Source organism: Simochromis diagramma, unplaced genomic scaffold (genome assembly GCF_900408965.1).
Source record: "Simochromis diagramma unplaced genomic scaffold, fSimDia1.1 OVJJ01000079.1, whole genome shotgun sequence".
In the NCBI taxonomy this organism is placed as follows: Eukaryota; Metazoa; Chordata; class Actinopteri; order Cichliformes; family Cichlidae; genus Simochromis; species Simochromis diagramma.
This window is the reverse complement of record NW_024387075.1, coordinates 4,649,678-4,672,421: the sequence shown is the minus strand read 5'-3', so window position 1 is coordinate 4,672,421 and position 22,744 is coordinate 4,649,678. Positions and strand designations below refer to the sequence as shown.

The 22,744-nt window shown below is 42.4% G+C and overlaps 2 protein-coding genes and 2 long non-coding RNA genes across 4 annotated transcripts; all 4 read left to right on the top strand.

The window, feature by feature from the left end:
* Positions 1 to 877: 877 nt before the first annotated feature.
* On the top strand, positions 878 to 1,608 carry LOC120742228. Its single transcript, XR_005697824.1, has 2 exons — positions 878 to 1,169; positions 1,557 to 1,608. It is a non-coding gene; the product is annotated as an uncharacterized LOC120742228 (long non-coding RNA).
* A 632-nt stretch (positions 1,609 to 2,240) lies between these two features.
* On the top strand, positions 2,241 to 3,468 carry LOC120742243 (serine/threonine-protein kinase pim-2-like). Its single transcript, XM_040045428.1, has 6 exons — positions 2,241 to 2,264; positions 2,403 to 2,450; positions 2,535 to 2,753; positions 2,843 to 3,023; positions 3,110 to 3,280; positions 3,370 to 3,468. Exons 3-6 carry the CDS (start codon positions 2,574 to 2,576, stop codon positions 3,396 to 3,398), a joined length of 561 nt encoding a protein of 186 aa, XP_039901362.1. The 5' UTR covers positions 2,241 to 2,264; positions 2,403 to 2,450; positions 2,535 to 2,573; the 3' UTR covers positions 3,399 to 3,468.
* A 902-nt stretch (positions 3,469 to 4,370) lies between these two features.
* LOC120742222 lies at positions 4,371 to 6,559 on the top strand. Its single transcript, XR_005697821.1, has 2 exons — positions 4,371 to 4,468; positions 6,135 to 6,559. It is a non-coding gene; the product is annotated as an uncharacterized LOC120742222 (long non-coding RNA).
* A 9,685-nt stretch (positions 6,560 to 16,244) lies between these two features.
* On the top strand, positions 16,245 to 22,041 carry LOC120742342 (serine/threonine-protein kinase pim-2-like). Its single transcript, XM_040045618.1, has 10 exons — positions 16,245 to 16,561; positions 16,950 to 17,186; positions 17,312 to 17,437; positions 17,561 to 17,655; positions 17,794 to 17,841; positions 17,926 to 18,144; positions 18,234 to 18,414; positions 18,501 to 18,671; positions 18,761 to 19,864; positions 21,617 to 22,041. The coding sequence occupies exons 1-9, from the start codon at positions 16,522 to 16,524 to the stop codon at positions 18,850 to 18,852; spliced, it is 1,209 nt and encodes a 402-aa protein (XP_039901552.1). The 5' UTR covers positions 16,245 to 16,521; the 3' UTR covers positions 18,853 to 19,864; positions 21,617 to 22,041.
* Positions 22,042 to 22,744: the final 703 nt, after the last annotated feature.

Sequence of the window (22,744 nt, the reverse complement as noted above, 5' to 3'; positions counted from 1 at the left end):
TAATCTAGGAGGAGGTGTGTTTTTGGAGAGAGGTGGAAGTAGATGGACCAAATTCATCTAAGAACCCCAAAGGCCTACTTTGGGGTTCTTATCCTTGCAGGAGTTTTCAGGTCCAAAGGGGAATCCACAGAATCCCTGTGGGATGCAGAAACCGGCACGAACCTTTCCGTGCATCAATGTCTCTGGAAAACTTCCACAAAATTTCCAGGATTATCCGTTTTGATAACCGAGACGACAGACCAGCTCGACGGCAGAGAGACAAGCTAGCTGCCATCAGGACAGTGTGGGATAAGTGGGTGCACCACCTCCCCCTGTTTTACAACCCTGGGCCTAATGTCACCATTGATGAGCAGCTGATCCCATTTAGTTGTGAAACATATTGCTTCACATGTGTCTTTCCACTCACTCCACTTGATTATAACTTATTCATTTTTTTATAACATTTTCTAAAAATAAAAAAAAAACGAGAAGCACATTAATTCATAAATGTGATCTAACAAAGGTAAAGGGAAAAAATTAACCATGTTTGCTGTTCATATGGCTTGTAATTGGGATGAAGTAAATATCTGTTGAGTAATTTAACATAAAATTTTTGATAGTGTTAATTTGGAAAGCCAAAACTCTAGCGGGTCCACCAGACCCATGAACACTGGCTGAGTAACAAAAATATGAACACCACACAAGGGTTAAATGTACATAATAAATACTTTAAATCAGATGACAATGTAGCTGACACTGTGTTTATTAGTGTGTGGTCAACCACAAATCTTCATACTGTCATCCATACATGAGGTCTTTATACAAATGATGAAAGATAATGAAAGAAACTGTTTAATTGATATGAAATGATTGAATTATATGAAATATTATGGCTTTGTCTGCTAGTGTTTTTCTGTAAACTACTTTGAACTGCTGGCAGTCAGTGAAGTCACTGAAAGGCAAGATTCTATGTTGTGTTGCCGTAGTTTCCAGTTTACTTATAAAGCTCACTTACAGAATTCAGTTAGAAAAGTCAAGCATTTGAAAGGTGCACATTTGAAGGAACATTAAGTCAGTATTAACTCATTACGGTTTACATTTTCGATTTTAAAGGGTCTCCGAAATTACAATGAAAGAGGAAACAAGAAAAATGACCACTCCAGGCGATAAGAGAGATTCAGGAGATCAAGGTAAGTAAAATAATAAAATCAAATCCTGGTAAAATACAAATCCTAGAAATGTTGACACTGTGTGAATCATTTTTAGAGCAATTGAATCATATGTTTGATTGAAAATAGCTTTAATACAAGATGTCTAATCAAAGAAAGGTTACCGGTCTTTTGGTAAAATAAGGTAATAAGTTTATTCTTGGACTCAACAGTAAAAACAGACCAACAAGTGTCATCAAGATCTAAGACTTAGTGAACCTAGTATCAATTCGCACTGGTCAGTTTTTTTATCCCAAGAATAAACTTGTGATAATTTAAGCAAAAGCAATTTCAAATTCTTTGCCATCAAACTGCTTCCAGTCCTGATGTCGGGGACTCTTTTTCACCACTGTGTTGTTGTCGTTATAGATTGTAAGAGCAGGACTGCTAAAAGAAAGGCCAGTCCTGAAAAGACGACCCCCAATAAAAGGAGGAGGGTCGCTGACCAGGCTGGTCCTTCCACAGCGCAGATGTGGTCAAAGGAGTGAAACGCAAGGTGTGCAAGATGAAAGAGGGCACAACAAAGAAAGCAAAGAGGGCTAAACTGCTTGATCATATGAGCGGGTGACAAGGAGAAAGCATCCTCCTCGTTGGACTCTGGTAAAGGTAGGCTAATTAGTTGAATAAGGGGGTAGATAAGTGTGGTTGCTAGGTTTAAGATATTGGTGTTTATTGTTTGTGTCTATCATCCAGTGAGCTGATGTGATTTTGTGTTTTCCACATCTCCAGACTTAAACAACAAACAGGTGTGTGCAAAAAATGGCAAAAGAAAGGCCACGGGAGACAACAGAGAGCCACCCAAGAAAAAAAAAAAGGAATGTGGACCAGGGCAAAAAATCAGTGGCAGACCAAAAACGTAAAGTAGCAAGCAGCTTGGGTTTTATATTCAGGGAAGGGCAAAAGGAACATTTAGGCTACCGAGGAGAGTAACTTGTGTCACAGCTGTAATAAACAAGATTTGCTGTTTTGTCTGTTCAGGGTGAATTCCAAGCCAGATATGTGAAGGAGCACCAGCTCGGAGAAGGAGGCTGCGGAAGGCAGTGTTTGCGGGGCTACCGGATAGAAGATCGTTTTCCAGTAAGTGTTCAGATGATGGTAGTAAGACAGGCAGTAACGCAGATACTGGACAATATCGTTAAACTGAGACGTCTGCTGTGTTTCACCTTTCATTATGTCATGCTGAGGAAATGCTCACCAATGCTCTGTGTCTTTTAGGTTGCCATCAAACACATTCCCAAAAATAAAGTCTACTGCAAAGTGGCGGTAAGCGTCCAACGCTTGAATCAGTTTTACATTACTGGATTGAATGCGGCGTTCCTCATCATCCACTTTGTTGTAACATTTCAGGATGAAAGCGGGAAGAAGCTCTCGGTGGAAGTGGCCATTATGCTTAAACTTGCAGGTGAAGCAGAAGGGTCAGTGGGAATATCAGCACCTGTGTCCTTGCTGGAGTGGTTCGACCTTGGCAAAGAGCTGATCCTGGTGCTGGAGAGACCTGTCCCCGCTGTGGACCTGCAAAAATACAAAGCAGAAAATGGAAGGACTTTACCAGAGGACAAGGCCAAGGTAGGTTGACTGGGAGAGCCTTGGACTGTACAGCATTCAATCAAGGCAGAAAAGCATTAACTCATTATTGTGTTTTTCATCTTTTCCAGGTCATTCTGAAGCAACTAGTTGATGCTGTAAAGGAACTTGAGGATAAACACATCTTTCATCGGGACATCAAGGGAGAAACATTTCTGATTGAGACCGGCTCAGATGTGCCTCGAGTTCGCATCATCGACTTTGGACTGAGCTGCTTTGTTAAACGGCGATCTCTGTATCGCATCTTCTATGGTAACATATTCTGCTCCTGCTTTTCACAGATGTAACAATTTGTGTCTTTTGTTTTAGAAGAAATTGTAATTGTGTCTGTTTGTTAGGCACGCCTCTTCACACCCCTCCCGAGTGGTACAGGAGGAGCTGCTACAGGTGTGGACCCACCACGGTGTGGCAAATGGGAGTGGTGTTGTATGAAGCGCTTCATGCACGGGACTTCAGTACCGAGAGGTTCCTCGCAAAGGAACTGAGCATCAAAAAGCGTCTGTCCACAGGTAAGAAAACTTCACACTTCCAGATTCACTGATGCCTTGGATCACTAGAACTATCATCTTCATCTTTTTGATCTTTTCTTTCTTTCAAGATTGCCGGAATTTCTTGGAGGCATGTTAACTACAGCCCCGGAGAAGCGCCCAACACTGGAGGAGCTCCAGCTTCACCCCCTGGCTAAGATAACACACACAAACACACAATTCACACCTTATCATGCAAGTGTGATACATTGTGGTAACTTCCTTTCTTTTTTCTGTTGGACAGGAATAGATAGGATGGGTCGATCTTAAAAAATAAATAAATAAAAATTGAGCTTTTTTGGAGCTCCTGTAACCCCCCCAGCCATCCCAGGAAAGGGGATCTCTCTTTGAATGGGCTTTCCCGAGGTTTCTTCCCATCGATCTGGCCCCCTGGGAGTTTTTCCTCGTCTTCATAGAGAGCTTGGGCTGGGTCAGGAGCTCCATCAAAACTGTCTTTATTTGATGACTTTAATGTCATCAAATAAAGATGTGTTTTACTTAAAGTAAAATTTGATCAAAATAAAACTTGTTTAATTCATCTTTGCTGAGGATTCTCCTTCATTACTATTTAGTTTTGTTTTGTTTTGTTTTTATCCATGGTGCATTTTGACAAATAAGAAAACTGAATCAGGTTAAAGTGTGCACAAAGACAGTCACACTGCAAATGATCTGAGACTTGCATCTGTTGCTCTAACCCCCAACTAGTTTAGACAGATTTCCTGGTTTCTACCAGAGGTTTTTTCCTTCATGAAGGGAGTTTTTCCTTCCCACTGTTGCTGAGCGTTTGCTCATAGTGGGTTGTAAAAGCATAAAAGTTAATAAGAGGCATTCAAAACAGAGTTATCACAGAGGGAACTATATAGCTTAAATGTACAATTTCTACAGGACGAATTATAACTTCATTATGTATAAAAGCTCCTGTGGATAATTACTCCTATTTGTAACTTTACACAAGAGAAAGTTTGTTGTCACACTATTTATAACAGGTTGGGTTTTGTCCTCTGAGTTCAGCCTTTGGTTGCAGTTTATTGAAGAATTTCCTCTAAAGTAGCTGTTGATAAAGACTTTAAAGTCCTGTTTATATACAGAAATATGCTTTAGTTCATGTTTTTTTACATGTCTGCCTCAGTGGATCAGATCTGGCACAGGAAACTAGATGATGAAAAAAGGGTACGAATACACATATATATCTATATCTATATAGATACAGATATATATACACACACACAGGTTGCAACGTAGTATTTTTCATTTTTCTTAGCATTTCTTTAACGTCTTGGTGCAAAAGAATACCTGCATTTGTGTGTAAAGAAATGTTACATATATACTAAAAACAGTTGGAAAAAAGAACTACAAATTGGAAAGGAATTTATTCATGTTTACTACTCATAGATGGAGTACATTGGTTTAAAAAACCCTCAGGAAACAGATATGAGGCGGCTGTATCAACATAAAAACATTAATACAGTTAAAATGAATAAAAAGTTGCACGCTTAAACTTATTTCTCTACAGTTTGTACAATTAATCCATGTAACAATAGGTTCTCTCTTGATATAGTAGTTAATTAAAATATCTTTACATAAAAATACATTTTTAAGTACTCTCCGGTGGAAGTCTGTTGTGGCTTATGTTTCTAAATGACACAACCATAAAGCAGCCCACAGAATATACAAATATGTCTTTGATAAGTGAATGTTGGCTCCCACAATGGCCTGTTAAGTTATTGCAAAAATAATTTACTGCATAATATGTCAGATTAGAACATGTTATAAGCACAAAACTGAAGGGGAAACAATAAAAACAAAAATTAAAAAACAAATACTAAATTAAGTTAAAGGATATTTCTTACTATACTATATAATTGTATAATGTTGCGTTTGATTGCAAAAGAAAACCCACCAAGAAAAAAGAAGAAAGAAAAAGAGAGAATAGAGTTTAATTTATTCAAAACATATTCTTTTCTTTTATTTAAGCTGTAGCGAGATTCAAATGGACAAAAGAGAAAGAAAAATATTACAGATTTGTTTTACCAATCATGAATAAACTTTATTATACACAACTGTAAATTTCAGTTGGTCTTAGTCAAATATATACTTATTACAATATTTTTCCCCCTTAACTCTCAACTCGCGTTTTTAAAATGTCTGTGATCATATTTGTCCGTTTGACTTCTGTCTGGTCCTCGAACGAGTCATCAGACAGGTTGGCAGCCTCCAACTGATGCTCCAGACTTTCATCATCGCCTCTATTCTGATCAACTCTTATCTTAAACTTAGTGATGAACTCATTACTGGCCAGCGCGCCCTCCTTTTTAGGGCATGTGGGCTTTGATAACAGCCGGCTTTCCAGTCGCTCTGCAAAGAAAATTCACAAAACATTTCTTATTTGGTAAGCTTGTTAACAAATTGTAGTTCAGTTTTGCTGAAAGTTATAGCATGCATCAGGTAAGAAGCAATTGGTTTTTAAAAAGCATATACATTCCCCAAAACATTTTTATTATGTGCATTTTGGAGAATAAAAGATTGTACACAATTTCCCTTTTTGAAGTAAAAAGATTATTAAGTCTAATTCTTACTTATTCAGTAGATTAAAGTATTGAAACATCATTATTCATAAAATATGCACATTACAAAATTAAAGTTATTCAAAATTACTCAAGTACTTACTCCAATACTCACATTATTCAAGTAAATGTAATTTTTGCCAATGTAATGTCACATAAAATCTTAATCTGAATAAGGGATTTGAACCCCACTGTCACGGCCAGGGGATCAGCAGGCCGCTGACTAGTAGTGTTCTCTCTCTCTCTCTCTCTCTCTCTCGCTCTCTCGCCAGGGCGGAACTCATGGTGGGTTCACGCCCTCGGCCCACGCCCCTCTGAAGAGGAAACACCTGGGCCTCATCAGTGCAGCCAGCATTTAAGCCAGGGAGTGGCTTCTACTCATCGCTGGACCGTTGTGTGTGACTCGTGCCAGTGCAGCCCGGCTCTGAGCAAGTTCTCTTTTGCTTCCCTGTGCAAAACCTCTAACGTGTGTTTCCTTCTGTACATAGATCCCCTGGACCCGACTCTGCATTCCCCGAGCGGATTCCCTTTTTGTGTGAGTGTTTGGAGAGAGAGTCAGAAGAGGAGCAAGTGGCTTTTCCCTACCTGGATTTCCCCGGAGCCTTTTCCCTGTCACCGCTTTGTATATAGCACTATCCCCTGCACTGTTTGTATATACACCTGGTGGAACTGTAATAAATACTGACTGTGCCTCTGAGTCCTGCGTGTGAGTCCTCAAGCGAACCGTGACACCCACACAGATGAGAGCTTAGCAGTGAAGCTCTCTCTTAAAATTTGAGTTATAAAGTCAGAAGTTATCACGGACAGAGATCCATGTTCTTTTAACATAAGAAAGAATATTTGCTGGAATTGACATTAACCCAAGCCCTTAAAACGCCATTTTGGATTAAGCATTTCTGTAGCACTCTCGTGTGATGCGACGAGCCAATAATCACTCTCGATGTTAGTCCGCTGTAAAACTTTAATGCGTACTCCAGCACATGACAAAACACACAGACCGCACCGGAAGAACAAAACTCCCCCCACCATACTATTCCGTTTGGACTAGTCCCCCACAGTTATAGCAGGTCTGCACCAACAAATATTGCTTGGTGATCATTTAACCGATGATCTACATCCTCCCCATTTAGCTGGTAGCACCTAACAAAACTAATTCACTCACAAGTCTCTAAACAGTGCTTCTTAACACAACTTTAACTTAACAATGTTTTTTGCTCGGAGTAACCCCACACCTCAACATAACAGCAATTATGAAAAATGCAAATAGCAAGCATCATATTTCAACATACTGACAACAAACTGATTACACCTAAGGCATCCTAGTGTTTTCCATTTACGTGTATCTTGGGTTGGGTCTGCAGATGCGACCTGCACGTGTAGTGTATGGTGTCTGGTTCACAATGTTCTGGCCGGGCACCTGCACAGCAGGTTGGGGCTGAGGAGAGGATGTGTTTTGTGAATCTTCGTTTGAGCGTGTGTGTGATTGCGGTGTGAGTGTGGAACTGTCCATTGTAGAATGGTTAGTGTCCTGGCACTCAGGGTCATAGTCATGGAGTGGTGGTGGAGGTGGTTCTGCCACTGGGAGGATGTGGCAGCGATTTCTCCTGTAGGTTCTTCCATCGACCTGAATGATGTAGGATCGTGGCTCCTTGCTCTTCCTTTCCACAATTCCCAGCTTGTCGTAGCCTTTCTCTGTCTGCACGCGGACCACTTGTCCTTCTTGCAACGGCTGTAGCGTGCGACTGGACTTATCATAGTGACGCTTCAGTCTGAGTCTTTTGTCGCGAAGTCGGTCACAGATCTGTCCTGTGTCTTTTGCAATGAGTGCCAACAGCTTGCTGCACACAGGAATGCCCGCGCGTGTCTGACGAGACATGAGGCGTTCAGCAGGGGAGCCTAGTTGTGTGTCACGGGGAATGTTTCTAAGGTTTAGGAGGTCAAGAAACACATCGGTTCCATCTCGGTGAGATTTTTCCATGAGCTGTTTTGCACTGCGCACCGCTCTCTCAGCAAGACCATTTGACTGTGGAAACTCTGGGCTGCTGGTTGAATGGGTGAAGTCCCACTGTTTTGCGAAATCAACAAACTGTTGACTAGTGTATTGTCTGCCATTGTCAGTGAGGAGCGTGTGCGGTGTGCCATGAACTGAAAAGTGTCTCTTTAGCTTGGAAATGACCGCCGCTGTGGTCAAGTCACGGAGAAGGTCAATCTCAATCCATCCTGACTAGGAATCTACAAGGACCTGGTATTGTTTTCCATGCCAGGTAAAAATGTCAGCAGCCACCATTGACCATGGGAGGTCTGGAACAGGGTGCAGTTGTAGCGGTTCTCTCTGCTGATGTGTCTTAGTGCTGTTACACACAGTGCAAGAGAGCAGCTCTTCTGCGATGTCTTTTGACATTGCTGGCCAAAAAATAACACTCCTAGCTCTGGGGTCTGCTTTTAGACCGTCCCTTGTGAAGATGTGGCCCACATATGACACTTGATCTAGGCGAAATTTGCACTTGTCAGGGTTTAGCCTGAGTTTGATCTCTCGAGCACGTGTCAGCACTTTTTTCAGGTTGGCATCATGCTCGGCCACTCCGTGTCCTCCGATGATGATGTCATCCACAATGACCGAGCACGGGTAACCGGCAAACAGCTGTTCCATGGAGCGCTGGAACACCTCACTGGCTGAGTTGATACCAAAGGGCATCTGCAGAAACCTGTATCGCCCAAATGGGGTGCTGAATGTGGTCAGCATTGAGGATTTCTCGTCGAGCCGTATTTGCCAGAAGGAGTTTTTTGCATCTAGCACTGAGAACACTGTCGCTCCTGACATCTGTGCTGCCACTTCCTCAACGCTGCGCATTGGGTGATGGGGTCTTTTCAGTGCTGTGTTGAGGTCTTTTGGATTTATGCACAGTCTGATCTCATGCTTGTCTTTCTTGTGTGCTGCCACCATTGAGGACACCCAGTCAGTAGGCTCGGTGACTGGTGTTACAACGCCGATGCGTTGCATGCGTTCAAGTTCAGCTTTGACTCTTTCTTGCATCGCGACGGGGATGCGGTGGGCTGGACGGACCACAGGCTGTACATCAGGGTCTAGTATCATTGAGTATGTGACTGGAAGTTCCCCCAGTTCATCACTGAACAGGTCATGGTATTGTGTGAATATGTGGGAGCTAAAATCTGTGCTGCTTTCTGTGCTGATCTGGTGGACCTCAGGGCTCATTTTCACAATGCCCATTTCCATGCATGCTCGAAATCCTAGCAGCGGTTGCACTTCTCTATCCACCAAAAAGAAAGGCAACGTGTGACACTGCTTCTTTAAGCAACAAGGGAGTGTAACAGTTCCAGTGGTCTGAATTCTCGTGCCTCCATAGGCAACAAGGCTCACAGGATTCTCTTGTTTAACAGTCTGTCTTCCGCCATTCACTGTTTCGAAAATCTTGAGTGACAGGACATTGCATTTCGCTCCCGTATCTACTTTCATCTCTGTGGGCACGCCATTTATGTGTATTGTGACAAATCCCTCATCTTTTTTATTAGCTTTAGCGTGGATGCAGTCAATCTGTCTGTCAAGCTCTACACCATCCACGTAAAACGTTTCATCTTGAAGTGGTGGCTCACTCACTGTTAATTCGTTCACAAGCCGCCTTGCAGTCTGTCTGTTAGGGGCTCTGTGATGGCTGCGTGGTTTAGACTTGCAGCAGCTTTTGTAGTGATTTAGTTTTTTACAGTTGTGACTAGGGATGGGTACCGGTGTCCGGTGCCATGATGGCACCGGTTCTGACATAAAAGGTAGTAACCAGACCGAAAAGCAGCGAACATTTCGGTGCTTTATTTCGGTGCTTTTTTTTCCTGAGCTGTGATACACTTTAGATTCTAGCCAATCATTTTACGTTTCCGAGGATAGTAGGCGGTTCCAGGTTCGTACGTTCTTTTAGAGCAGAGCTACAGATTAAAAATGCCCAAGGCGAAACGGTCAAAAGTCTTGCTGTACTTCACAGCAAAATATGCAAACTCAGCAGCCTGCAACAAGTGCTTTAAGCTGATACTGTGATACTGTCAAAGGAGGTAACACCTCAAATCCGATGAAACACCTGGCGACGCATAGCGTTTTTTTTAAAAGCCCAGAAATGCGCCGTATGATAGTTTGCTGCGAGACCTCACACCGAGCGCATCTACTGTGCGTGGGTTGCCTGTTATCTGACCCGGAGTTAGCAATATCCCCCAAAAACCCGAAGAGGAGAGTCCTGGCCCCTAGCCCTGCCAGTGTAGCAGAAATGATGACGGATGATGATGGCAGCAGCAGCCGTTCTTCTCTGCGTGAGTAGCTTAATGTTGTTCGTGTATAATTTACGTTGAGTAGGCTAACCACGTTATTACATTAATGCATGTAAAGTGAACTAGCAAACCTCATCATAGCTACATGCGGCTGTCTTCTTATTTGATGGCAGATACTCCCTTCACCCTGGCCAAAAAGGCTAAAATGACCAAAGAAAAAGTGGAAAACAGTTAAACATGAGAGGTTTTGGACAAAGTTTGTGTTTTTTCCATTGTTTAAGCACTGCTTCCAGCCAAGAGTGATACCATATATGCCCCATAGCTGCAGAAAAGGCTAACATTGTTATCTTTTTTACAAAAAAACAGCTGAACATGAAAGGTTTTTGGACCAATTTTGTGTTCTCCACTCTTTAAGCACCGGTTTGAGCACCGTTTGAGCACCAGCACCGTTTCAAAAGTACCGATTTGGCACCGGTATCGGATAAAACCTAAACGATACCCATCCCTAGTTGTGACACTGTTGTCCAAATGCTGGACACTTGTCTCGCTTGGCCGCGTGGCTGCCTCCACAATTGGAGCAATTGGTGACAGTCTGTGGGAATGAAAGGGGCTTAGGCTTGTGCTTGCTGTTCAGAATGGGCTTTACTGCGTCGACACTGGTAGCTTGTGTTGCTAGTGTCTTGCTGTTTTTTTCAGTCATTTCGTGTATTCGACACACCGAGATAGCTTTAGCAAGTGTTAGCTCGCTGTCTCTTAGCAGAGCCTTTCTCAACGTGTCGCTAATGACACCACAGACAATACGATCACTGAGCATCTCGTCAGTGAGGTCCCCAAAGTGACAACATTTAGCCTTGATCTTTAAATCACTGATGAATGATTCAAGTGTCTCACCTGGCTTCTGATTTCTGGTGTGGAATCTATCTTTCCATCGTCCTGTTGTGTTGAGGATTGCAGATTTCTCGAAATTTTGCCTTCAAACACTCTGGATCCTCTCTGGACTCAGCAGCAGTGAGTATCTCTCCATCTGCACCAGCTGCATGAACGGCAGGAGCATAAACGAACGAGCGTTCTCGTTCAATGGCGTCTGGTCCAGCAATATTCAGGAGAATGTAAGCCCTTGTCTTTGCCGGCTTGTCAGAGTGAGCAGCGGCGATGAAAATATCATACTCCCTTTCAAAAACACGCCAATTCTCGGCAATGTTCTCATCAAAAACCAGGGGGTCAGGTCTGCGAAATCCGTCCGCCATGATGGGGCGACTTCTTTTCTCTTTTTTGTTTTTTCTTTAGCGGCTAATCCGATACAGCGCACAATAAGCAGTGCGGTACCCCGACAGGGATATAAACATACGCGCTGGCGTGACGTCCGTACCGTCTTCTGACACCATGTAGCACTCTCGTGTGATGCGACGAGCCAATAATCACTCTCGATGTTAGTCCGCTGTAAAACTTTAATGCGTACTCCAGCACATGACAAAACACACAGACCGCACCGGAAGAACAAATCTCCCCCCACCATACTATTCCGCTTGGACTAGTCCCCCACAGTTATGGCAGGTCTGCACCAACAAATATTGCTTGGTGATCATTTAACCAATGATCTACAATTTCCTTTTAGAAAAGTCTTCAATGAGCAGGAAGCTCCAGTACTGGCGCCGGTGAGGTCGGCTGCCGTCACGACTGCTCCGACCACTTTTTCTTTGTCTTTGTTTTTTAAGTTAGTTTTCAGCGTTTCTAAATCGGCAAAATCATCACCATTGGGTACATTAGGTATGACAGTGACACTCTTGTTTCTATTGGTATACAATGTACTCACAATTCAAAGTTTTTAACTCCGGATCCGAGCTGGCCGAGTGAGATCTTGAGGGAGAACAAAGGGAAGCGGCGGCGGCCTAGAGGGAAGCGAGCCGGCGTCAGGAACAGGCTGAGAGCTCGTGCACACCGCACACCTCTGCCTAGCATCCTGCTCGCCAACGTCCAGTCACTGGAGAACAAGCTTGACGACCTCAGGGCCAGGGTAAAGTTCCAGAGAGACATTCGGGACTGCAATCTCCTCTGCTTCACCGAGACATGGCTGAACCCAGTGGTGCCGGGCCACGCCATCCAGCCGGCCGAGTTCTTCTCGGTTCACCGCATGGACAGGACACGGGACTCGGGGAAGTCAAGGGGAGGCGGCGTGTGTTTAATGGTGAACAACAACTGGTGCAACAGTGCGAACATTGTTCCTCTCACACGCTCCTGCACACCAAATCTGGAACTACTGTCCATCATGTGTCGTCCTTTTTATCTACCTCGGGAATTTACATCGGTCATTGTAAGTGCCGTTTATGTTCCACCACAAGCGGACACGGTCACCGCCTTATGTGAGCTGCATGAGGCACTCACACAGCACCAGACACACCACCGGGACGCTGCGCTTATTGTGACGGGGGACTTTAATAGCGCCAACCTCAAACGCGCAGCGCCAAACTTTTATCAACACATCACCTGCCCCACCAGAGGTGAAAGGACACTGGACCACTGCTACACTACGGTCAAGGACGGCTACAAGGCACAATCCCGCCCTCCGTTTGGCAAATCTGATCACGCCGCCATCTTCCTCATGCCAAAATACAAACAAAGGCTGAAACAGGAAGTTCCGGTTCAGAGGAAGGTCGCGCGCTGGACGGATCAATCGGTGGCCGCGTTACAGGACGCACTCGACAACGCAGACTGGGACATGTTCAGAAACAGCTCCGATGATGATGTCAACGTGTTTACGGAAGCGGTTGTGGGATTCATCGGGAAACTAGCGGATGATACCGTGGAGACAAAGACTATCACAACGTTTCCCAACCAGAAGCCGTGGGTGGATAAAACCATCCGCGACGCTCTGAGATCCCGCACCGCTGCCTACAACACGGGACTCACGACGGGGGACATGGACCCGTACAAAGCCGCGTCATATAACGTGCGGAGGGCGGTGAAAGAGGCGAAGCAGCGCTACGGGAGGAAACTAGAGTCACAACTCCAACAGAGTGACTCTAGGAGCCTGTGGCGGGGACTAAGGACAATAACGGACTATAAAGCACCAACAACCGGTATGACGAACGCGGCCGTGACTCTGGCAGACGAGCTGAACACTTTCTATGCTCGCTTCGAGGCTGCAGCTAAGGACTCCAACGATGCTAGTGCTAGCGGCGCTAACGGCTGCAGACAGGAAGATACTGCCAGCACCGGAAACATGCTCGTCATCTCCGAGCATGAAGTAAGGAGAGCCTTCAAAAGAGTGAACACCAGGAAAGCAGCAGGACCAGACGGCATCCCAGGTCGTATCCTAAGAGACTGCGCATACCAGCTAGCTCCTGTGTTCACTGAGATATTCAACATCTCTTTATCTCAGTCGGTGATCCCCACATGCTTCAAAGAGTCCATCATTGTTCCTGTCCCGAAGAAACCCCACCCTGCTTCTCTCAATGACTATCGCCCTGTAGCCCTCACCTCAGTAGTGATGAAGTGTTTTGAACGCCTGGTCAGAGACTTCATCATTTCTTCACTACCAGACACACTGGACCCACTACAGTTCGCTTACCGTCCAAATCGTTCCACAGACGATGCCATCTCTCATCTCCTCCACACATCACTCACTCACTTGGACACTAGAAGGGGGAATTATGTTAAAATGCTCTTCATAGACTACAGCTCTGCATTTAACACCATAATTCCCTCCACACTCACCACCAAGCTGGAGCATCTGGGACTCAGCTCATCTATGTGTCAGTGGATCTCCAACTTCCTAACTGGCAGACCACAGGCAGTAAGGATGGGCGGACATGTCTCAGCCTCCACCACTCTCAGCACTGGAGCCCCCCAGGGGTGTGTTCTGAGCCCCCTGCTGTACTCTTTGTACACATATGACTGTGTGGCCACTACCAGCTCCACCACCATCATCAAGTTTGCTGACGACACCGTCGTGGTGGGCCTGATCTCTGATAACAACGAGACGGCCTTCCTGAAGGAGATTAGGAATCTGGAGAACTGGTGCCAGAGGAACAACCTCCTTCTAAACGTCAGTAAGACAAAGGAGCTGATAGTGGACTTCAGCACTAAGCAGGAGAGGAACTACCAGACCCCCGTCATCAACGAGTGCCCAGTGGAGAGAGTGGACAGCTTCAAATACCTCGGAGTTCACATCACGCAGGACCTGTCATGGTCCTGTCACATCAACACCATGGTGAAAAAGGCCCGTCAGCGTCTCTACCACCTCAGACGCTTGAGAGACTTCCAACTGCCCTCCAAGGTGCTCAGGAGCTTTTACTCGTGCACCATAGAGAGCATCCTGGCGGGAAACATCTTAACCTGGTTCGTGAACAGCACCATGCAGGACAGACGAGCTCTACAGAGGGTTGTGCGGTCAGCTGAGCGCACCATCCGCTCCAAGCTCCCTGACCTGCACTCAATCTACAGCAGGCGGTGCTGGACCAAGGCCAGGAAGATCGTGAAGGATTCCGCTCCCTGAAGACCAACACAGAGAGACTGAGGAGGAGCTTCTTCCCGCAGGCGATACGGTCTCTCAATCACACCACCACACAGTACTGACCCACACATATAGTTCTTACACACACACTGGACATTCTGGACATTGTTTTCACTTCATCACTTAAATCACTTTAAGCATATTTGCACTGCAGAAGACATAATGTGGATTGCACAACACTGGTCACTACATTCTTCATTTCCGGTTAATACTTCTACAGCTGCTGTTATTGTGTGTATATATATATTTATTTATTTATATTTCTTCATACATTCTTATATAGTTCTATATTGTGTATTTTGTTGTACAGTTATTTTATTTTCAACTTTAATTTATATATTTTATCTTATTCTTTCCCAGTTAAATTTACCCTTCATTCTAATTTGTGTTGTAAAGTTATTTCATTTTTAACCTTAATTTATATTTTATTCCTTCCTAGTTAAATTTACCCTTTTTAATTTTTCATATTTATTTCCTATCTTATTCATAGCCTTTTCCTTTTTTGTTTTCTTTAGGTCACGAGCAGTTGTCCAAGCTTTTCACTACATATCATACTGTGTATGACTGTGTACGTGACAAATAAAATTTGAATTTGTACTGAAAAAGAAGCCAACATCAACTGCTAAACGTGCTAAAAGTAAGTAAGTCCCCGTAGACTCCTATGATCAAAACACATACAGTATAAAAGTTATAGGTTACAGATCAGAAAAGTAAAACAAATGTCAAAGTGCAAAAAGACTTATGGTCCCATAGAAGTCTATTCCATTTGCCTGGAATTAGGTGAACACCTTTGTGACAAATTTAATGGCTCAGTCATTTGTTCCATGTCATATTTAATAAAAGACTGACATGGTGGCATGTTGAATTGTCCATTTTGCACATATTTGGTCATTCTAAGTGTCAGAAGGGGAAAGATCATTCTGGGAATGCCTACTGGCGAAGGATGTGTGACTGACAAGTCCAGTGTGTGAAGTTTAACTACAGTCTAAGGAGCTTGGAAAGAAAAGCATCTGGACTTCTTTAAGTTTCTTGAAGATGTTTCACCTCTCATCTGAGAAGCTTCTTCAGTTCACAATTTCTTCAGAGAACTGAAGAAGCTTCTTGAATGAGAGGTGAAACGCTTTCACAGACATGAAAACACTAACATAGCACACATGACTATCAAAGTAAAACAGCAAACAAGAGACTTTTACAAAGACACAGAGTTGACACAGAGACATGACTGACTGGGGAGAAATTGGGGAACATGGAAACAAGAGTGACTAGACATGACACGTGGGACACAGGGGCAAGGCAAAGTAACAGAAACCTAAAGCCTAAGAATATAACACAAGAAGAAAACAATAAAGAGAACCAAAAACATACATAAGAATAATCAATGAATATAAATGAACAAACACAAAACACTGGGTCACAGACTCAGTACCATGACAGTTAAATGTACATAATAAATACTTTAAATCAGATGACAATGTAGCTGACACTGTGTTTATTAGTGTGTGGTCAACCACAAATCTTCATACTGTCATCCATACATGAGGTCTTTATACAAATGATGAAAGGTAATGAAAGAAACTGTTTAATTGATATGAAATGATTGAATTATATGAAATATTATGGCTTTGTCTGCCAGTGTTTTTCTGTAAACTACTTTGAACTGCTGGCAGTCAGTGAAGTCACTGAAAGGCAAGATTCTATGTTGTGTTGCCGTAGTTTCCAGTTTACTTATAAAGCTCACTTACAGAATTCAGTTAGAAAAGTCAAGCATTTGAAAGGTGCACATTTGAAGGAACATTAAGTCAGTATTAACTCATTACGGTTTACATTTTCGATTTTAAAGGGTCTCCGAAATTACAATGAAAGAGGAAACAAGAAAAATGACCACTCCAGGCGATAAGAGAGATTCAGGAGATCAAGGTAAGTAAAATAATAAAATCAAATCCTGGTAAAATACAAATCCTAGAAATGTTGACACTGTGTGAATCATTTTTAGAGCAATTGAATCATATGTTTGATTGAAAATAGCTTTAATACAAGATGTCTAATCAAAGAAAGGTTACCGGTCTTTTGGTAAAATAAGGTAATAAGTTTATTCTTGGACTCAACAGTAAAAACAGACCAACAAGTGTCATCAAGATCTAAGACTTAGTGAACCTAGTATCAATTCGCACTGGTCAGTTTTTTTATCCCAAGAATAAACTTGTGATAATTTAAGCAAAAGCAATTTCAAATTCTTTGCCATCAAACTGCTTCCAGTCCTGATGTCGGGGACTCTTTTTCACCACTGTGTTGTTGTCGTTTATAGATTGTAAGAGCAGGACTGCTAAAAGAAAGGCCAGTCCTGAAAAGACGACCCCAATAAAAAGGAGGAGGGTCGCTGACCAGGCTGGTCCTTCCACCAGCGCAGATGTGGTCAAAGGAGTGAAACGCAAGGTTGTGCAAGATGAAGAGGGCACAACAAAGAAAGCGAAGAGGGCTAAACTGCTTGATCATATGAGCGGTGACAAGGAGAAAACATCCTCCTTGTTGGACTCTGGTAAAGGTAGGCTAATTAGTTGAATAAGGGGGTAGATTAAGTGTGGTTGCTAGGTTTAAGATATTGGTGTTTAGTGTTTGTGTCTATCATCCAGTGAGCTGATGTGCTTTTGGTGTTTTCCACATCTCCAGACTTGAACAACAAACAGGTGTGTGCAAAAAATGGCAAAAGAAAGGCCACGGGAGACAACAGAGAGCCACCCAAGAAAAAAAAAAGGAATGTGGACCAGGGCAAAAAATCAGTGGCAGACCAAAAACGTAAGTAGCAAGCAGCTTGGGTTTTATATTCAGGGGAAGGGCAAAAGGAACATTTAGGCTACAGAGGAGAGTAACTTGTGTCACAGCTGTAATAAAACAAGATTTGCTGTTTTGTCTGTTCAGGTGAATTCCAAGCCAGATATGTGGAGGAGCACCAGCTCGGAGAAGGAGGCTGCGGAGCAGTGTTTGCGGGCTACCGGATAGAAGATCGTTTTCCAGTAAGTGTTCAGATGATGGTAGTAAGACAGGCAGTAACGCAGATAATGGATAATATCGTAAACTGAGACGTCTGCTGTGTTTCCACCTTTCATTATGTCATACTGAGGAAATGCTCACCAATGCTCTGTGTCTTTTAGGTTGCCATCAAACACATTCCCAAAAATAAAGTCTACTGCAAAGTGGCGGTAAGCGTCCAACACTTGAATCAGTTTTACATTACTGGATTGAATGCGGCGTTCCTCATCATCCACTTTGTTGTAACATTTCAGGATGAAAGCGGGAAGAAGCTCTCGGTGGAAGTGGCCATTATGCTTAAACTTGCAGGTGAAGCAGAAGGGTCAGTGGGAACATCAGCACCTGTGTCCTTGCTGGAGTGGTTCGACCTTGGCAAAGAGCTGATCCTGGTGCTGGAGAGACCTGTCCCCGCTGTGGACCTGCAAAAATACAAAGCAGAAAATGGAAGGACTTTACCAGAGGACAAGGCCAAGGTAGGTTGACTGGGAGAGCCTTGGACTGTACAGCATTCAATCAAGGCAGAAAAGCATTAACTCATTATTGTGTTTTTCATCTTTTCCAGGTCATTCTGAAGCAACTAGTTGATGCTGTAAAGGAACTTGAGGATAAACACATCTTTCATCGGGACATCAAGGGAGAAAACATTCTGATTGAGACCGGCTCAGATGTGCCTCGAGTTCGCATCATCGACTTTGGACTGAGCTGCTTTGTTAAACGGCGATCTCTGTATCGCGTCTTCTATGGTAACATATTCTGCTCCTGCTTTTCACAGATGTAACAATTTGTGTCTTTTGTTTTAGAAGAAATTGTAATTGTGTCTGTTTGTTAGGCACGCCTCTTCACACCCCTCCCGAGTGGTACAGGAGGAGCTGCTACAGGTGTGGACCCACCACGGTGTGGCAAATGGGAGTGGTGTTGTATGAAGCGCTTCATGCACGGGACTTCAGTACCGAGAGGTTCCTCGCAAAGGAACTGAGCATCAAAAAGCGTCTGTCCACAGGTAAGAAAACTTCACACTTCGAGATTCACTGATGCCTTGGATCACTAGAACTATCATCTTCATCTTTTTGATCTTTTCTTTCTTTCAAGATTGCCGGAATTTCTTGGAGGCATGTTTAACTACAGCCCCGGAGAAGCGCCCAACACTGGAGGAGCTCCAGCTTCACCCCTGGCTAAGATAACACACACAAACACACAATTCACACCTTATCATGCAAGTGTGATACATTGTGGTAACTTCCTTTCTTTTTTCTGTTGGACAGGAATAGATAGGATGGGTCGATCTTAAAAAATAAATAAATAAAAATTGAGCTTTTTTGGAGCTCCTGTAACCCCCCCAGCCATCCCAGGAAAGGGGATCTCTCTTTGAATGGGCTTTCCCGAGGTTTCTTCCCATCGATCTGGCCCCCTGGGGAGTTTTTCCTCGTCTTCATAGAGAGCTTGGGCTGGGTCAGGAGCTCCATCAAAACTGTCTTTATTTGATGACTTTAATGTCATCAAATAAAGATGTGTTTTACTTAAAGTAAAATTTGATCAAAATAAAACTTGTTTAATTCATCTTTGCTGAGGATTCTCCTTCATTACTATTTTGTTTTGTTTTGTTTTGTTTTGTTTTTATCCATGGTGCATTTTGACAAATAAGAAAACTGAATCAGGTTAAAGTGTGCACAAAGACAGTCACACTGCAAATGATCTGAAGACTTGCATCTGTTGCTCTAACCCCCAACTAGTTTAGACAGATTTCCTGGTTCTACCAGAGGTTTTTTCCTTCATGAAGGGAGTTTTTCCTTCCCACTGTTGCTGAGTGTTTGCTCATAGTGGGTTGTAAAAGCATAAAAGTTAATAAGAGGCATTCAAAACAGAGTTATCACAGAGGGAACTATATAGCTTAAATGTACAATTTCTACAGGACGAATTATAACTTCATTATGTATAAAAGCTCCTGTGGATAATTACTCCTATTTGTAACTTTACACAAGAGAAAGTTTGTTGTCACACTATTTATAACAGGTTGGGTTTTGTCCTCTGAGTTCAGCCTTTGGTTGCAGTTTATTGAAGAATTTCCTCTAAAGTAGCTGTTGATAAAGATTTAAAGTCCTGTTTATATACAGAAATATGCTTTAGTTCATGTTTTTTTACATGTCTGCCTCAGTGGATCAGATCTGGCACAGGAAACTAGATGATGAAAAAAGGGTACGAATACACATATATATCTATATCTATATAGATACAGATATATATACACACACACACACACACAGGTTGCAACGTAGTATTTTCATTTTTTCTTAGCATTTCTTTAACGTCTTGGTGCAAAAGAATACCTGCATTTGTGTGTAAAGAAATGTTACATATATACTAAAAACAGTTGGAAAAAAGAACTACAAATTTGGAAAGGAATTTATTCATGTTCTTACTCATAGATGGAGTACATGGTTTAAAAAACCCTCAGGAAACAGATATGAGGCGGCTGTATCAACATAAAAACATTAATACAGTTAAAAATGAATAAAAAGTTGCACGCTTAAACTTATTTCTCTACAGTTTGTACAATTAATCCATGTAACAATAGGTTCTCTCTTGATATAGTAGTTAATTAAAATATCTTTACATAAAAATACATTTTTAAGTACTCTCCGGTGGAAGTCTGTTGTGGCTTATGTTTCTAAATGACACAACCATAAAGCAGCCCACAGAATATACAAATATGTCTTTGATAAGTGAATGTTGGCTCCCACAATGGCCTGTTAAGTTATTGCAAAAATAATTTACTGCATAATATGTCAGATTAGAACATGTTATAAGCACAAAACTGAAGGGGAAACAATAAAAACAAAAATTAAAAAACAAATACTAAATTAAGTTAAAGGATATTTCTTACTATACTATATAATTGTATAATGTTGCGTTTGATTGCAAAAGAAAACCCACCAAGAAAAAAAAGAAAGAAAAAAAAGAGAATAGAGTTTAATTTATTCAAAACACATTCTTTTCTTTTATTTAAGCTGTAGTGAGATTCAAATGGACAAAAGAGAAAGAAAAATATTACAGATTTGTTTTATTAATCATGAATAAACTTTATTATACACAACTGTAAATTTCAGTTGGTCTTAGTCAGATGTGTTTTTAATTAAATCCTGCAACACTATGCTCGCTGCCATCACTTTATATCTTAGTGTGCAATTCAAATATATACTTATTACAATATCTTTCCCCCTTAACTCTCAACTCGCGTTTTTAAAATGTCTGTGATCATATTTGTCCGTTGACTTCTGTCTGGTCCTCGAACGATTCATCAGACAGGTTGGCAGCCTCCAACTGATGCTCCAGACTTTCATCATCGCCTCTATTCTGATCAACTCTTATCTTAAACTTAGTGATGAACTCATTACTGGCCAGCGCGCCCTCCTTTTTAGGGCATGTGGGCTTTGATAACAGCCGGCTTTCCAGTCGCTCTGCAAAGAAAATTCACAAAACATTTCTTATTTGGTAAGCTTGTTAACAAATTGTAGTTCAGTTTTGCTGAAAGTTATAGCATGCATCAGGTAAGAAGCAATTGGTTTTTAAAAAGCATATACATTCCCCAAAACATTTTTATTATGTGCATTTTGGAGAATAAAAGATTGTACACAATTTCCCTTTTTAAAGTAAAAAGATTATTAAGTCTAATTCTTACTTATTCAGTAGATTAAAGTATTGAAACATCATTATTCATAAAATATGCACATTACAAAATTAAAGTTATTCAAAAATTACTCAAGTACTTACTCCAATACTCACATTATTCAAGTAAATGTAATTTTTGCCAATGTAATGTCACATAAAATCTTAATCTGAATAAGGGATTTGAACCCCACTGTCACGGCCAGGGGATCAGCAGGCCGCTGACTAGTAGTGTTCTCTCTCTCTCTCTCTCTCTCTCTTGCTCTCTCTCGCTCTCGCCAGGGCGGAACTCATGGTGGGTTCACGCCCTCGGCCCACGCCCCTCTGAAGAGGAAACACCTGGGCCTCATCAGTGCAGCCAGCATTTAAGCCAGGGAGTGGCTTCTACTCATCGCTGGACCGTTGTGTGTGACTCGCGTCAGTGCAGCCCGGCTCTGAGCAAGTTCTCTTTTGCTTCCCTGTGCAAAACCTCTAACGTGTGTTTCCTTCTGTACATAGATCCCCTGGACCCGACTCTGCATTCCCCGAGCGGATTCCCTTTTTGTGTGAGTGTTTGGAGAGAGAGTCAGAAGAGGAGCAAGTGGCTTTTCCCTACCTGGATTTCCCCGGAGCCTTTTCCCTGTCACCGCTTTGTATATAGCACTATCCCCTGCACTGTTTGTATATACACCTGGTGGAACTGTAATAAATACTGACTGTGCCTCTGAGTCCTGCGTGTGAGTCCTCAAGCGAACCGTGACACCCACACAGATGAGAGCTTAGCAGTGAAGCTCTCTCTTAAAATTTGAGTTATAAAGTCAGAAGTTATCACGGACAGAGATCCATGTTCTTTTAACATAAGAAAGAATATTTGCTGAAATTGACATTAATCCAAGCCCTTAAAACGCCATTTTGGATTAAGCATTTCCTTTTAGAAAAGTCTTCAATGAGCAGGAAGCTCCAGTACTGAAAAAAGAAGCCAACATCAACTGCTAAACGTGCTAAAAGTAAGTAAGTCCCCGTAGACTCCTATGATCAAAACACATACAGTATAAAAGTTATAGGTTACAGATCAGAAAAGTAAAACAAATGTCAAAGTGCAAAAAGACTTATGGTCCCATAGAAGTCTATTCCATTTGCCTGGAATTAGGTGAACACCTTTGTGACAAATTTAATGGCTCAGTCATTTGTTCCATGTCATATTTAATAAAAGACTGACATGGTGGCATGTTGAATTGTCCATTTTGCACATATTTGGTCATTCTAAGCGTCAGAAGGGGAAAGATCATTCTGGGAATGCCTACTGGTGAAGGATGTGTGACTGACAAGTCCAGTGTGTGAAGTTTAACTACAGTAGAGCTTGGAAAGAAAAGCATCTGGACTTCTTTAAGTTTCTTGAAGATGTTTCACCTCTCATCTGAGAAGCTTCTT